Source organism: Aythya fuligula, chromosome 10, assembly GCF_009819795.1.
Source record: "Aythya fuligula isolate bAytFul2 chromosome 10, bAytFul2.pri, whole genome shotgun sequence".
Taxonomy (NCBI): Eukaryota; Metazoa; Chordata; class Aves; order Anseriformes; family Anatidae; genus Aythya; species Aythya fuligula.
Genome location: NC_045568.1, coordinates 20,450,359 through 20,466,431, shown reverse-complemented (window position 1 = coordinate 20,466,431; position 16,073 = coordinate 20,450,359). Strand labels below are relative to the sequence as shown.

Here is a 16,073-nt window from a genome sequence, read left to right as displayed (position 1 = left end):
ACCCTCACCCTCAACAGGTCAATCTGAATCTCTGGAATTGCTGACATTTAACTTTCCTTTTGCATGTCCTTTCAGATTTATGGGATAAAGACAGGTGGTTTGAGTAAAAGATGAACTGTGCTGGAAGTTACCCCTAGACACACCTTCAGCAGAACAGAGGGCTTCCAACTTTTACAAAAGTATTTAAAAGAGGTCTGACACATAAACACATTCAGCAGGTTTTACATGGAGATTTTCTGGTGTGGAAAAGAACAAGCGAACATTTTTAGTATTAAAGAACAACGGCAAGAAATTGTTTGAGTTTCAGAGTCCACGGCCACACCAGCCCTAAGGAGTATGGCCACTGGAAAATGCTGCTGGGAGCTGCGGTGTGAGGCCAGCCCCAGCCCCAGCTCCTCCGGCCATGCCTGGGCTGAGCTGTGGCAGACCGCTCATGTGCAAAGCAAATTTACTTCCCATTCCACAGCTTGTACGGTTACACCGTGCTCTCAGCAGCATTGCACCGAGACCCTGAGAACCCTCAGTTCTCAATTTAAAACTGGTTCCTGAAATGCAAAAAGCAACAACTGCAGGACACGCTCAAAGCCTCTACCTGGGACATGCAGCTGTACAAAATTTCAGCTGCATGAACACTTGGTCTGTGCATATGCATGTTCCCATTCAACACATGGGAACTACCTGCTGCTGATACTTCTACGAATGGGAATTCTAGGAAAAGTTTTCTATTTTTTATGATTACTGCAATCGCATTCAAAGACTGAGTTTTTGGTTCTTACCTAAGTTAAGCTTTTAATCTGAAATAATAATTTGTTAATAAAATGCTAGCCAGTTCAAACATTTTTTTTTAAAATAGCTTGAACACAACACACAAAATATTCTTTTACAAGCAGAAACCTTTTAAAGAGTGCAACGCTCCCCCCCCCGAAGTAATGCCTACTGCAGTGGGATAAATAAAGGGAGCAATATAATCGAGGCAGCAGTGATGGACTTAGTTATCTCACTGTGCTAATCCTCTGTCAGGTGACTGCTCACAAGATTTCTTTAAGCCCTCATTACAGAGGCAGAAATCCAGAACTAGGACACACACTTTAGTGACCCCAAAGTAACATGTCTAACCTCTAAGAAATCTTGGTGAGATTTACATTCTGACCAGACCAAGGCAAATCCCCCACTTAATGGAAGGCTGCACCTCCACAGCAAAAACTTCAGAGATAAATAAGACAAATATTCTGCTTTTATTTGTCTGAAGGCAAATAAATAACAACTAAATGTTATAAACCAGAAACTGCTTTCGCTAACCAGCCAGAAGACACACAAATTAGTAATTGGGGTTTAGGATCTAATTCCAGGAGCACTGAACCTGCCACTTGGCAGAGACGAGGCTTTTAATTCTCTCATTAAAAGGCATTACAATTGAGCAGATATTAATTTTAGTTTCTTACCACAGTGAGCTAAAATCATACGATCATATGACAGCAAATCTTACAAGTCTTTTAAAGACATTTACACTGGGACAGGTTAAAAACTGTTTAGTATACTTCAGGCACTTCCACCAACATGAAAATATTCTTTTGAACAGCAGTACAAGAGTTTTGAAAACAATAGCTTCTCTTTATCCATCTGAAACCACAGCGACCACCTAGCTGTCACTGCTCACTGCCACCTCCTCTGGCACACACTCGTGAGTGTTCCAGCTGCTGAGAAGCTGCAGCCACGAAGCTGCAAACTGCTGTGCTGCAGCACACGGAGCCTCCCACAAGCGACCCTGCCTGCACCATCTATTTGTAGCACGTTGCAATGTGGTGCCATCAATGTGTTATCTTTTATCAAGTTATCTCGCCAAGCACATCATAAGTACTTATCTTTATCAGACACTTTGAAAAGGAAAGGCATTGGATTAAGCCTATTATTGTAGGAACAATCTTACTCCAAGTCTTTGCTTACAAAGAAAGTAAAATAGAGAATACTCAAAACTCACCTTGATCATTTCTGCCACGTAACTTTCTGGTCCTGTATATTCTGTTGAATCTTTTACTTTCACTAATACAATAAAGCACAAATAATGCCACATGTTGTGCTCTTCTTTAATGTGCTCTTCAAACGTGACTGTCTTGTTATCAAACTTATCTCTTTCCAAACCTACAAGAGTGACACATTTATAACTCTTAGTATTTACAAACTGGGACTAGGAAAATGAGCTCTAAGAAAAAAAAATCTACGGTCTGCTGCAGATCTTAACAGTCACAAGCATTCCTAAATGAACACGGAATAATAGGCAAGAACGCTAATGAACAGCCACCAAACAGAGGGAAGAAGGAGAGAGGAGAGAAGGCATTACAAGTGCTGGTCACATTTGGTAACATAACAGATAACTTTTGGTTAAAAATAAGGTAACTACCTTGAATGCAAACAGCTGAATTTCATAACACATCTCCTATTTTTAGGCAAAATGATACCAAATGCAACATTTGCTTTGCAGCAAACTTCCAAAGGTTACTTCTGTCAGTCTACGTGTTATGCAACTTCTGCAGTGCCATGTCAGTTAATTGCACTGGCCTCAAAGGCTCAGCAGCTTAATTCCAAATCTACTGTGAGAAACTTTCTCAGACACTACTTAACACTGCACCCTTGAAAAATGTCTGTTTATGAATTCTCTCCTATTCCAATACAAAATTATTTGAAGCACAGGAGAAGCAGAAACTAAAGATTTAAGGCAAAGGCAGTATAAAAATACATTCCCCATCTCTTCCTTCTGCCAAGTTTCTATGCATGTGGAACCTAACTCTGTATTAAGTGTGTTTCTACACTTACCACAAATAAAGCAAGTTGTTTTTAAAATCTCTTCTTTCTTCTGTTTTTCACTCCTTAAATCAGCAAAAGTGTCAATGATCACACCAAAAATCAGGTTAAGGACAATAATGATGACCATGAAGAAGAATAACAGATCATATATCACTCTAGCAGCAAAGAGAGGTTCCTGCAAGATACATATTTTAATTATTAACAACCCAAATCCATATCCATCTAACCCTTACAACACATTTCTTGCAGTTCAGCGACGAGTATGCAGCCCCACAACTCCTCCCTTTAGACTCTCCATTTCTGATGTTCTCCAATGATAACTTAGAACTCAAACATTAAGTGAAACTAAAATGCAAAATTACTGAAAAGGAGCTGAATTAGTCAGCTAATGGTATGCAATCCCTAGAGTTGCTTTCTGCTTACTATGTCCAAGTCTTTGCTCTTCTCTCTTACACAATGAATTTTTTCTCTCTTCACCTGCTCACTGCAAACCAATCCAAATGATATCCTTATATTAATCTGCCTCTATATCAATATAGTACCAGTGTTAATTATAAAATCTTTTATTGCAATATCATAGGATTTGTTTATCTTATAAACCAAGTATGTTGTGTTGAATGAAACAGGATGCAAAGCTGGACTTTGCAGTGCCCATGCCATGTTTATTGCCTAACCCTCATTTTCAGAACCACCCCAGGCAGCTGGGTGCCAAATGTTAGCTGGGAATTATATAGCCTTTAAACCATTTTAAGCTGAAAATAAGGCTAAGTATTGGATAACACCTTGAAATTGCAGACCATATACTTAACTCCTGTTATCTGCTGGGAACAAAGCAGACAGACACAACACTGCTCAGAGAGGGCAAAATGAGGCTGAAGAGGACCCTCTTTCCTTTCCCCTGCTACATGGTGCAAAGCATTCACTCTGACCAAGCCTGCCCCTTAGTCTCTAATATGGTTTTAGGGAATGACAACAGAGAGACAAGCCTGAGACTCTGATAAGTGCAATTAGCTACTGAAACAGCTCTGTGGGTATTATGAAAAATTCTTGCTGTTTTTGACTAGTCTTTGCTCTGCAAGGACGGCTGCAAACAACACCCTTCCTTTCCCCACCATCCCAGCTCCGAGCCATCCTGGTCCCTGTCCTCTCATCTCATTCCCTGCTTTACACATCTTACTTTTCTCAATAATGTTCCTGAAAGCAACTCAAGCCACTCGCATAGTATCAGCCACCACACCACTTTCATTCTGCTACCCAACGCAATCCTTTGCTCGCTTGTCCCTTTCTTGCTTTTTCAAATCCTGAACTCCCAAAGCACAAACTGTTGGCTACACCATTTCTGTTCATTTGGGCCTCGTTCTGGATACCCTTAAGCTGAAAAAGGTCTCGTGTACTAAGAAACAAGATCATGGCTCAAAGCTTGTTTGAACTGGCTGCTGTTTGATTTGGTACTACCGAAGTTTGACTATTATACAGAGGGAAAGCGTGGTCCCTCCTAGTTCGCAAGGTCTACATCTGTTTCAAGAATATATACACATTTTCCCCAGCAGAACTACATCCCCAGCCCTCCACGGTTATCACTTTTCCACCCCCACTCAGTGATAATTTACCTCTTTGGATGGTTTCCTGAGCACATCACCTACTCCACCCCCACTCCTGAGCCCATGACTCAGTACAGTAACAATGCACATCAGCAACGTCTCGCACGTATGCTCTTTATTCTCTTCCTCCATTTCTTCAGCAATCACTTCTGTTAACACAGCAAGCAAAGACACGTTTAGAAGGCAAGAAGATCAGTTTTAAGTAATTCTCTCCATCCTTTTCTGGCTACACTCTCACTCCCTTTTGCAAACGGCCAATTTCCAGCCAGCACTGCAAACGCCACGAGCAGACCATCAGAGGTCTCCTGCTCTGGTGGCTCCAGCCTGCCCTCCTCTCCTCACCAGCAGAGTTTTCTTTTGTGCTTTAACTGCTGTCTCTGACTTGGTTAAATCTCTCTTTCCATTTCTGTTAGTATGCATAGCTTTGGATCACCAGATGCCTGTTTATACAGAATCATAGCTTTTTGACAGCTCAGAGGACAAAGTGTTGCCTCTTACACTCTCCCTTGGTGCCTAACAGATTGCACAGCCTTTGGGCTGTACTCAAAATGGCAACTTCAACTCTTATTTTTCAAATGGCTAAAATATCACTGCTTATGGAAACAGCATTTTACTAAAAAAGTAGCACTGTTTTTTATGACCCTCTCTCCATTTGGCTGAAGCCTCCAACTTCACTGTTGCAGTTCCAGGACTGCAAGAATTAATTACCTAATTTCATATACTTTCCCTGTACCTATTAAAAGTCTCATGACTTACATTTCATCATAAAAATGCTCATGAGCAGATCCCACCTTCCCACGGCAAGCCTTAGATGGGTCTAAATCCCTAAGAAATCCAGAAATACCCAAAACCCATGAGGGTACAGAAGCGGCCAAAGATTTGGGCATCGTTAACATCTCCGTCCACGTGAGACCCTGATACCAAGTTGATTATTTACGATATAAACACATCTCTGAAGTTTTCCCTTCTGCAGCCAGAACGCATAAAGACAAAGCACACTCTTCTTAGAGCCAAATAAAGAAGCTATTCTTGTATCTATGTTGAATCTTATTTTATCAAAGAGGCCACTTGAGCAAAACAGAGACATCTCTTCTTGAGAGCATGGGCTTGTGGCCACTATTGACATTTGAAACATTTGACCATATAAGAGCTCCACTTCTAAAAGAAATAGCGATGTTCTGTCTGGCTTTCTCAGCCAGCATCATAAATCTCAAAGTTAGTAAATTACATTTTCTAGAAAATAAAACTGAAAATTTTCAGTGCCCAGTCTGAGGCTGGTGATTACGCTACAAGTAATATCTCACATGCACTTTCTTGATCTCAAAAACCCCCCAAACCTACCCTGTCTGCTTAATCCATTGACTACTTCCTGACATGATATTAAAAACAGTTTCCTTAGTTAACTAGATAAAATAATGCTGACAGTAAACAATGTTCTGTTCCATATTTCAGAGCATTATCCTCTGAGATCACATTTAAGAGCCTAATGTTTTAAAATAATAACCTTGCAAGAAGGTAAACTACATCACTTCCTTTTCAAATTGATAATATAGAAAATCAAAGCATATGTCAATGTTTTATCAAAGGATTGCTCAGTTACAAAAAGTTTCTCTAAAGAATTCATGTTACAAATGTCATTTATGCTGTTGGCTTAACTCGATTGTCTTAATTTTGTTGCCCCTTTGAGTATACAGGGCTTTTTTTTTTCCTTCAAATTTTACTTAAGGTGCTTAATTCAAAAAAGTGTGAAAACTTCAGAATAAGAAGTTAGTAATTCAAAAGCAGCTAAGCAGATACTCACGGTCTGAAGGAATGATTGAAGAACAGTTTTCACTGCTACCTGCTTTGCACACGTCTGAATAGAGAAACTCGCCAGTCATGGTCTCACCCGGTTCTGTGCGATCTAAAAACAAAAGGCGATGAGTCAAATAATTTAATATTTTGTGTTTTGCAAGATTACTTTTCAGATATTAAGATACCTCATCGCATTGGGTCTGCACTTACTAGGCAGATTTAGAATTGTATGTTATCCTAGAGTTTAGACAACCACAGTCCTTTCCAATTCACACATTCAGTGATTTTAATTTTAAATATGAACTTCTTATTTCTATGAATTCAAGACCATAGTTATGCATTTATTTTGCATTAGCTCCAAAGTTGAGAATGTAATTGAAATTGTTCCAAAAATATTACGTTCTAGTGCACAGTGAATTTTCAAGGTGATTGAAAAATTGCCCTTCAACATCTCACAAGTATCAAAACCACCCTGATGCCACACAGTAACACATCTTTGGCGTTTCTCCAGCTTGGTGGAAATGTGAAATAATAAGGTCAGTGAGGTTTGGTCTCCTACAGGGTAGGCAGTAAAATTAGAAAAAATAGTGGGTATGTCAAACAGTGCTTGTCAGAGTAACTCAAGTGAGAGAAAAAGAAGAAGTCAGAATAAGCCAAAACCCAAACTCCTTCTCTAACAAATTTCATTTCTGTGCTTCCCATCCACTGAGTTGCTTACTTGATGCTATAGGGCAAGGGAAAAGAAAACAACAAAACGTTTTATCTTACAATATGCAACCTATGTTCAGCACTGAGAGGTCTACTATGGAATTTAAACTACAGCAACAAACTGAGGGAGATTAACAGAGTCTATAAAAACTATGAGCAAACTAGAGTTTGACACAGAGACCTCAACTTCACAGGATCACGGCTTTGAAGGTCATTTCCCTTCGTTTATATTCACGGGGTTATTTTAGATAAAATATTAATTTTTCTTATGTTGAGACTAGAATGCACCATTAAAAGCCAATATAAGCATACAAAATCTGGCAAACTGAGGCAGAACTTAATATCCCCATAGTGCAGAGCCTTCCCCACGATAGCCTACCTAAAGTCTGTTTGTAATTAAACTGGGGGAGGGAGTAGGTGTTAGATGAATTAGATAATCTCAACTGTTTTAGCAAACAGAGGAGAAATCTTCAGTGTGTGCAGAAAAGCCCGAGTGCTGTCTTCAGGGGTTCTGCTACCCCACCTCTCTATATGTTGCAGTGGATTACAGCATCTTGTCAAAATTTAAAGGGTAAATTTGGTATCCATTTGCTCCAATCTGTTTTATTTATTTAAGCAGAGTGCTTGGTAAGAAAGAAACTGTCAAACCTGTGAGATAGCCAGAATCTCTCACAAAAAATGGAAGACACTCAGCATGCTCTGGGGAACAAAAGTCCGTTACTTTCTTCAACAGTCAAAATGAGCCACTGCTACCAACCTGGCAATAATGTTTCATTTGGGAGCTTGTCTACTTCCAGGATGAAGTCATCTTTGAAGAACAGGTACCCCACGATGGAGAAGAGGTACACCAAGATGAGTGCAAGAACAGCCGTCAGGATGATGGAGCGCCCATTGCGAGTGACACTTTTGATGACGTTCAGCAAGGTCTCCTCTCGGTACACCAAGTCAAACAGCTGGGGACAACAAACAAAATCAAGGGCTGTTTTTCATGTGTACTACCAGTATCTTTTGTGGCACACTAACAGTGAGCAATATTTTCACCCAAATTAGTGTTGGGAAGAAAATTTTCCATTTCAATGTCTTTTCATTTCTCACTCCTCTGGGCCTGTGACATGGCACGAGCACAGCCCAGGCAGGTTGCTGGCTCTGTGCTGGTTGACAGCGAGAGGACAGGTATTTGTTAATTTGGACCTACGTGAATACAGAAAATAAGCAATGCAGATACCAGAGGATGCAGCAGACATCAAACAAAGGGATGAAAATAGAGAGCTCTGAATGAGATTTTGGGTTTGCATTACAAGTGACACATTTTCTCCACCAACACTAGATATACTCCTTTAACTGCTTATTCTTAGAAGAATTGCACCGCACAGGATGAATTCCACCCCAAACAGAAAAAAACTGTATGCCAGGCATCCCTGTCAGTTGTGTGAGGCCTAGAGTACAGCTGTAGCTGCAGAGATGCTCCACAGCTAACTGAGCACTCAAAGAACATGAACACTACGTTATATAGTTAGTTTTCCCTGTTAATATCAGTATCTTCTAGACTGTGCACCTAGTAAACCTATTTTTTTAAATTAATATTTTAGAATACTTTTTTTATTAAAACAAAACAAAACAAACAAACAAACAAACAAAAAACCAAACAACTCATAGCATGGTAACTCCTTAAGCACCTGCTGCTCAGTTACATTTTCTATGGTTAGATTTTTCAATGATTTTTTTCTCATGCAGGAGCTGATGTGACCTTAAAGAACTTAAACCTTCACCAGGTAGTGATATTACCTGGAGTCACACCAATTTAAAATGGTTTATCATCTTGGAAGTCAGAGCAGGGCCACAAGCAGTACCTCTAACCTAGAGAGCCTACAGACCTTAGTGTCCGAGATGAAGACTAACTACCACGAAGGGAAATACTAAATACCTTTGTTGAAAGTGCATACACATTTACTGTAACAAGCAGTTTTAACCAAACTTAACTTTAAAAAGGTGTCTGGCCTAACATGCTTGAGAAGACCCACAATTCTCCATTTGTCTGTAAAAGTCAGGAAGAGGAGACAGGGCAGGGATCTTGTAGCCTCCCACAGTAACTTCTAAGCAACACCACCAGAGCCCCATTTTCAAAAGACTGCCTGCACGACAGCGTCCGGTTGTAAAGCAGAAAGCAAGCAGTGGGTGACATCCAGGTGGGACTTTACAAGCACATAGGAAGAAAAACATTCTGAAGACAAAATGAATACCTACCAACAAGCTGTAAAAGAATTCATGTACAAAAAGCCCCAGAGCACAAATCAGGAGGTACAGCAGATGATAAAGAAACTCTACATCCATGATCATTGCCTTGTATCCTCTAGTGAAGGTTCCACAGTTGCCCACAAAACTCATCAGAAAAATGATTTTATTACAAACCTAAGGAAAGATTAATCATAAATTAGTTGCAAGACATAGCCTGCAGGAAAAAAGGCAATTTTTCAAAGCTGGTGGTAACTCAGCTATATGGCAACATCAACAACAGTGCTGAATTGGCTGTTACATGCCAGCATTTTACGTGTCAGTCAACGGCTGCTTTCTGCACAGCTGAGACAGTGAGCCAAAACTAAAACTGAACACGTCTATAAAACAGGAACATCGACTCCTGTCCCCAGCCAGTTGTCAAAGGGCATCAGGACTTCAAGACTTAAAGAAGAAAGTAAGAACACTCCCTGGTGTGCGAGGTAAACTGCCCTAAAAAATCCCTCTAAGCTCTGCACTTCCTGCAATCAAATTACTTGCTAGCCTCCAGCAGCCCTTACATTTCTGAAGCAGCCCCTACCGCTCACTAATAAGTGAGTGCTCCAGATTGCCTCAGCATTTCTCTCTCAGATCATGCACACAGGAATCCTCCTGTGTAGCCCCAGCCATCAGCACTGAAGGAGAGCTGCCTTCGATTTACCTGGAACCTGCTAAACACTGCAATTAACAACAGCAGCAACAATACTAACAATGCAACCCTGATTCTTTAGCACAGGGCACTTGGTGACATTTTGAAGACAAGGAACACTATTAAATGATGCACGTTAAAGCTGAGCACTTTGTAATAAAGGCCAACGCTTCAAGAAGATGCGTCTTTGCACAGCTCCTGCTGACTCAGTCAAAGAAACATTTTTGGCTTACTTGCCTAGAAACCACAAGTATCCGGGTTTGAGCATTAATGAAGTTTTCTGGCAGCTCAGTTTACATACTCAGTCCACACGTTACTGTAGCAAAACTGCTTAGTGTCAGCTCTTGGCTGGCAGGTAGACTGCAGACAGACATTTGGGAAATGCATTGTTTAGTACATCTTACACAATCCCGTAAATACTGCAGCTCAGTCGCTGAGCAGGAGACGGGTTTGAGCGAACATCCGAGTGCTGGAGGGTCACAGAGCCTTCTTTACATTTCTGGCTGGGGTGGGAGCTGTTACGAGACTGTGACAAAACTGAGCGAGACCTTAGAGCTCTCCGGCTTCGGGAAGCAGAATTAAATGAGCAGCAGCAAAGTACTTCTGCTAGCAACGACCAAGGAGGGAACGACTCCTTACCCCAGTTCTGCCACAGTGTTCCAGCCTATTTTTGCCTTCAGGAGCAGGTAAGAAGCCCTTACATAAGAAGCAACAGAACTTCAAAAAAAAAAACAAAAACCAACTTGATACTTACATTGAATGCACCCAGAAGAAATAAAGTAGGTTGTAAACCAACTGAAAATATTAGGCGTAATATTGTAGAAGCTATTAAGGCTCTGATACCATGGGGCTTAGGAAGAGCTATGACTATAGCCAGAGATATCAGCATCGCTGTCCACAGCAGGCCTGACAAGTGGGGCTCTAGTGTACCTAGGATGAAGGAGAACAAAACAAATAATGTCTCAAGACTTTGTATACCAAGCAAAACAAAATCAAAATAGCCAAATAAATGCCATTTTATCTTATCTTTGGTGGAGCACCATTAATCCTCGTGTTCAGACGTTACTGATTTCAAAGTGCTAAGTGGAACGTCTGAGCCCAGCGCCTTCAGCAGAGCTTAATTACAAACTTATTACTAAAGCATTATGTAAATGATAAACAGTATTACAGGATTCTTCATTTTAGCGTACTCTGTAGATGATTGAATATGGAGGTGAAGAAAGACAACAAATACGTCCAGGTCCCGATTCACATATCCATCCTGAGTCTCCTATTATGCTTTTGGTAAAAAACCTTGCACCATTTTTTTTTCATCTCTTGCTATTTCTGGTTCTATTTAGACTGTCCCATGAGACTGCCTGCTTACATAACATCAGCCTGCGTATCTAAAAATACACTTCTCAAAGAACCATGAAAAATACCCAGCCTGAAATACTGTTTAACCTAGGTTTATGCAGAATATGAGACATCTTTTTCTTAAAACTTGCATTAAAAATGCTTTTCTTCAAGAAAATGGTACCTTGACAAAGAGAAAGGCAAGATCCCCTTGCCTTTGCAGACCTGCAAAAGTAACTAGAATTAACGAAGTCCTTGGTATTGCTGGTGACACACACCTACACGTGGGCTGCCCATCACCATGAGAACAAGGACCAAAAAATAAAGACTGTAACGGGGCTCAGGGACCAGGAGAGCACTCACAGAAGGGTGGGTTCTGGGCCTAGGCTTGCTTCTCATTCCTAGGGACAGAAAGAGACTGGGAGCAAACTGGAAGTGCTGTCTGCCCTTGGAAAAGGAAGATCATCAAGACAGCGTTCACTTGACACCGAGGTCCACACCCGATCTGCCCTGAAAGCGCCTGCTGTGAGCACGTGGCCTCCATTACAAGGCTGCTGGCAGGAGGATGGCGTAACCCAGAACTTGCAGGGAAGTTCTGTCTCTCTGGAATTCCCGCAGTTTCAGTACCCAATCCCATGCATCCAGTTTTGTTTCTGCTCCCCAAGTCAGAAGTTGTACAACTCCTGCTACAGCCACATGCTGATCAGCTGCTCGGATCAGCGCGTCTGAGCTACTCGGGACACAGAGAACTTCCCCCAGCTGCTCTGTTTTCAAAAGTCCAACTTTAAGGCTAAAATAAATACACACATATTTATTATTTACATGGCTGATTGTAACTCGTAGAGGAAGAGATTTTATCAAAATGTTACCTGATAAAGTATTTCAAATATGCAGGGTAGGGCACGCACAAAATGCCAAATGATTCTCCGCACCCCCCAGTCTTGCAACTTGTAGTCTCAACAAACTTGTTTAATTACCAGCTTTGCTAGCAGCCATTAATTCAGACTTTTAAATTTTAACTTGTGATCTTTGAGACTGGAGACAGAAAATTCAGCTGCTCTTCATGCTGGTTAAGCCCTTTCAACCAGCTGCTGGCCAGAAGGGAAGTGGCGTGACCCCGAGGTCTGCCATCCCACAGTGTGACACAGAGGTACAGCTGCTGAAACCCAAGCCTGTTCCAGAAGTTATCTATCCTCTTCCCTCTCTCAGGAACACCAGACTTTGGCCTAATATATCCCGTAGTTTCCCACACACTTTACCTAAGCATGCTCAGGATGGAGAAGCCCAGAACCAGCTTTCCGTGCTCATTGTCTTTATTCCCCTGCTAAGTCAGCTACCACCAAACACTACCTGGACGAAATGACAGCTCTCCTCAAATTAACTGGTGAGCCGCAGGGAGTGTGAAGTGGCTTTTATGTTGCACACAGAGCCCAGACGATAACTTTCCTGCGTTGAGGCTACTGCTGCCCTTCAGCTGTATTTTCTGTAGGCTCCGTAGTTAGCTATCAGCAAGAGAAAGAGGCCGAGGGAAGTTCAATGGGAAGAGATAAGCATCTATCTGGCCCTGTTGCATCATGAACATTTAAGAAAGGGAAGTGAAAGTTTGAACACGAATAACCCTTTCCAGGACGGGGTTTTACTTTTGGGGTCCTTATATACCCCAGTTGACAGAGATGTGGAAAAAGCTCCCACCCAGATGCATCCTCCATACCAGCTTTGCAAGCAATAGCTGTGACAGAGCCTTTGCAGGAATATTTCTCCAGATTTTCTGATTCTTGCTGACATGAATCCACCAATCAATCTGCCCTAGGGTGCGTCTCTTTGCAGAGGCTGAATGTAAGGAAGAGCAGCTGAATCTAATCAGCTTCTATTGGAAGTATTTACTGAATTGGCTCTAAGAACCACCACCGTCGCACAAACCCACTGCTTGGATCAAAAGCAACTTCCATGAGAGCTATTACAGCAAGATTGTGCAATCTCCCATGAGCCACACATGTTAACCCATACTTTATGTTAGAGATGATGGCAGGCCCAGCTGCTACCCACTTATGGCAGGGAAATGCAGGTTGTTCCTGAGCCAGGAGACGAGGCTGGCGCACTCTTCTGCGCTCCCTAAGGCAACCTCTGCTCGAAGCACTCGCAGAGGTAAGGTGCTCCTGAGGAGGCTGCAACAGGAGGGGAACCAAGCTCCTATTCTTGATCCTCCAACAACCTCCAAGGCACGAGGCAGGTCACTTCTCATACGTCTCACCTGCCAGAACTCAAGGCAAGCTCCCGCACCCGACCTTGTACAACACTCACAGACCTCCTGATGCGCTATGTAGCCATGAAGGTTTATGTAAATGGCATTAAAAAAAAATGCAAGTCCAAGGATAGCAATAAATTAACATTTCTCGTATTCTTAGTTCAATACTTAGTTACAGAATTTTAAAACGAAGTAGAACAGTCAAGTAATTAAAAGTAGATGTCTGTCTTTGGTAATCTTTACCCTAGGAAAAAAGCATAGCTCTACATTTTCTTTACAAATGCCCCAAGAAAAAGTCAGAAAATAGCACAATTTAAATCAAAGCAATTAAAAAAAGACAATTTCTGTTCTACAGTCTCTACTGAAGTTAATAGGGATGTGCAGACAAACGGGGGACAGGATTTGGCTCATCAGACCTTATTTGTTCATATATTTTTATATGTCAAATATTGGTACCTCCTCGAATTCCTTTGAATGGATAGAAAAATGCTACAAGCAAGTTCATAAGGACAGCCAGGTTAAAGGAAATACTGCTCCAGAAGGACATGTTGCGAGCACACCAGTACAGGAAAGGCTGAGCTGCAAAACAACAAAAATAATTCTTATTAATAATGGAGCATTTTAAAAAACCAAGATGTCTATATTAAAAAACAAAAAACAAAAACACATTTCCATCAAGCTGATTATTTTCAGTTTGCCCAAAAGCACAGCATCACCAGCACTAGTATTCATTGCTTATTCTGAAGTTTATTTGATTACTCTTTATCTTTGGGGTACTTCCAGTTTCTTAGATCGTGCTTTAAGGCAAAGGACTAACGTTAAAAAGGAAAGCATTTTCTAGCATGAATTGATTTAGCAGCAGCGTGAGAACAAGTTCAGAAATACAGGAGGTCAAGGACTTCAGGTTTCCCCTAATAACGTACTTTGTACTCAGAGTCACACAGAGAACGATTAGGAGGAAGAAAATGTGTACACGTTCGCATCGGTGAGATTCAGCCCCATCCCTCCCAGCTGTGCTGCTACTGCTGCTGGCAGCAGCTCCCCTGCCCGCAGTGCCTGCCCACATTCAGGCTTCCTTTCCACTGCAGCAAGCCAGAAACAACACAGCAAAGGCCTAGGTGCACAATTAAGACACAAAATGCAGCATAGTGACATAACAATAAAGCTAAAATGTTTAGGACTGGCTGCCAAGCAAATAAAACAACTTTACTTCAAGCTGGTAATAAACCAATATAGCCCCAAAATAATAAACCAGTTGAAGCTCAGCTGGCCTTCCCTCTGTACCGTGGGCAAAGGGCACATATGTAACCGCACAGAGCTCGGGGTACAGTTAAATAGCTGTGTATTTTCAAATACATACAAATGCCTTTAAAAAAGTCTTATTAAAATTAATAATCTCTGCAGCTAGAAGCAAGAGGCACAAAAGCAGAAAGATTCATTTTCTGAAGTGGTCATGGACAAGAAGATGAAACGGACAGCTAAAAAGCAGCCTCACAGTAATTCCCTCTGCATCAAGGCAAAATCCCCCAGAATTTAGCTCCTGCAGGCTTATTGTGCAGCAAATTGTGTACTCCTGAAATCTACAGTAGTGAAAAATCTATTAAAAATTCTTCCAAAGAAAGGAATACTTTTCCCTTTTGAAATGAGGTAACACACACAGATACCGAAGAGCAAAGGCAAAGAAGCTCACAGTGAAATTTAGGGAAGATTAAAATGCAAACTCTGAGGCTGCAAAGAAGAGTAAATTAACGAATGCTGCAGTTCTGAGCATCACAGTCATCACCACCTCTCTTCAGTAAATCACCTCGTCTAGCATCCTAAGCAAAAAAGTGGGTTAAAAGAGTTATACAATGCTTCATTATACTGACTTGAAATGCACATAAAAAGCATATGCATTGAACAGCTGAATGTAAAGGAAAGGACGACAAAAAGGCACCCAGTCACTGTAAGAATAAAAGCTTCGTTGCACCTGATTAGCAAGGCACACGTTAAGCTTCGATGGAATGAGATGTGGCAGTGTCCTGAATATATGAGGCATTGCATTCTATATTACTTCTCTTCCCAATCTGTTTTTTCTGAGTGATTTTGTAAGCAGGTTGAATCAATTTGTATGTAATTCTTACACAAAGGTCATTACAAAATTCCAGGTTTTACCTTACACTGCTATTTGGGGGTGGGCACAGGCTACCTGCCCTATGAAGCACCTCCACCTGGTTTTGGCAGGCTCCTCTGAGTTCCTTATTAAGACCTCAAGAGACTTACGGTGCTCAGATCATGAGTTTGCCCCAGGAGCTGAAGAGGGGTGGAAATAATCTTTAAAGACTTTTAGAGAAAAGTTTCTTGCCAAGTTTAACGTCTCGGGCTGATGTCTTTCTCAGGTTTCAATAAACTGTGAGTGGATCACATGAGCACAACACAGCACTGCCAGCCTGTCATGTCACAAAAACACAAACCTGCGTTGAAGATGTATAAATGTGGGCTATCAGTCAGAGGCCTAACAAAACCAGAATATTAGGAGACAGGCTGAATGATTTTCTGCACGGTGTAACAGGATTACAATCTTAATGAAAAATTCCAGTTCTTCAAAGAAAAAACAAGTATTCTCCACTTCTGCATACAGATCTTGATTAATTTGCAGCCTGCTGTTAATTTTGGGTATCTTCACAGC

General features: G+C 41.3%; 1 protein-coding gene across 1 annotated transcript in view; it reads right to left on the bottom strand.

Annotated features, from left to right (window-relative positions):
- ITPR1 (inositol 1,4,5-trisphosphate receptor type 1) overlaps positions 1–16,073 on the bottom strand; it is a 163,895-nt gene that overhangs the window by 14,491 nt on the left and 133,331 nt on the right. Inside the window, 8 exon segments of the mRNA XM_032193866.1 lie at positions 1,979–2,139; positions 2,812–2,977; positions 4,413–4,552; positions 6,205–6,306; positions 7,663–7,858; positions 9,150–9,314; positions 10,580–10,755; positions 13,862–13,984. Of these exon segments, the coding sequence (XP_032049757.1) occupies positions 1,979–2,139; positions 2,812–2,977; positions 4,413–4,552; positions 6,205–6,306; positions 7,663–7,858; positions 9,150–9,314; positions 10,580–10,755; positions 13,862–13,984 (1,229 nt within the window).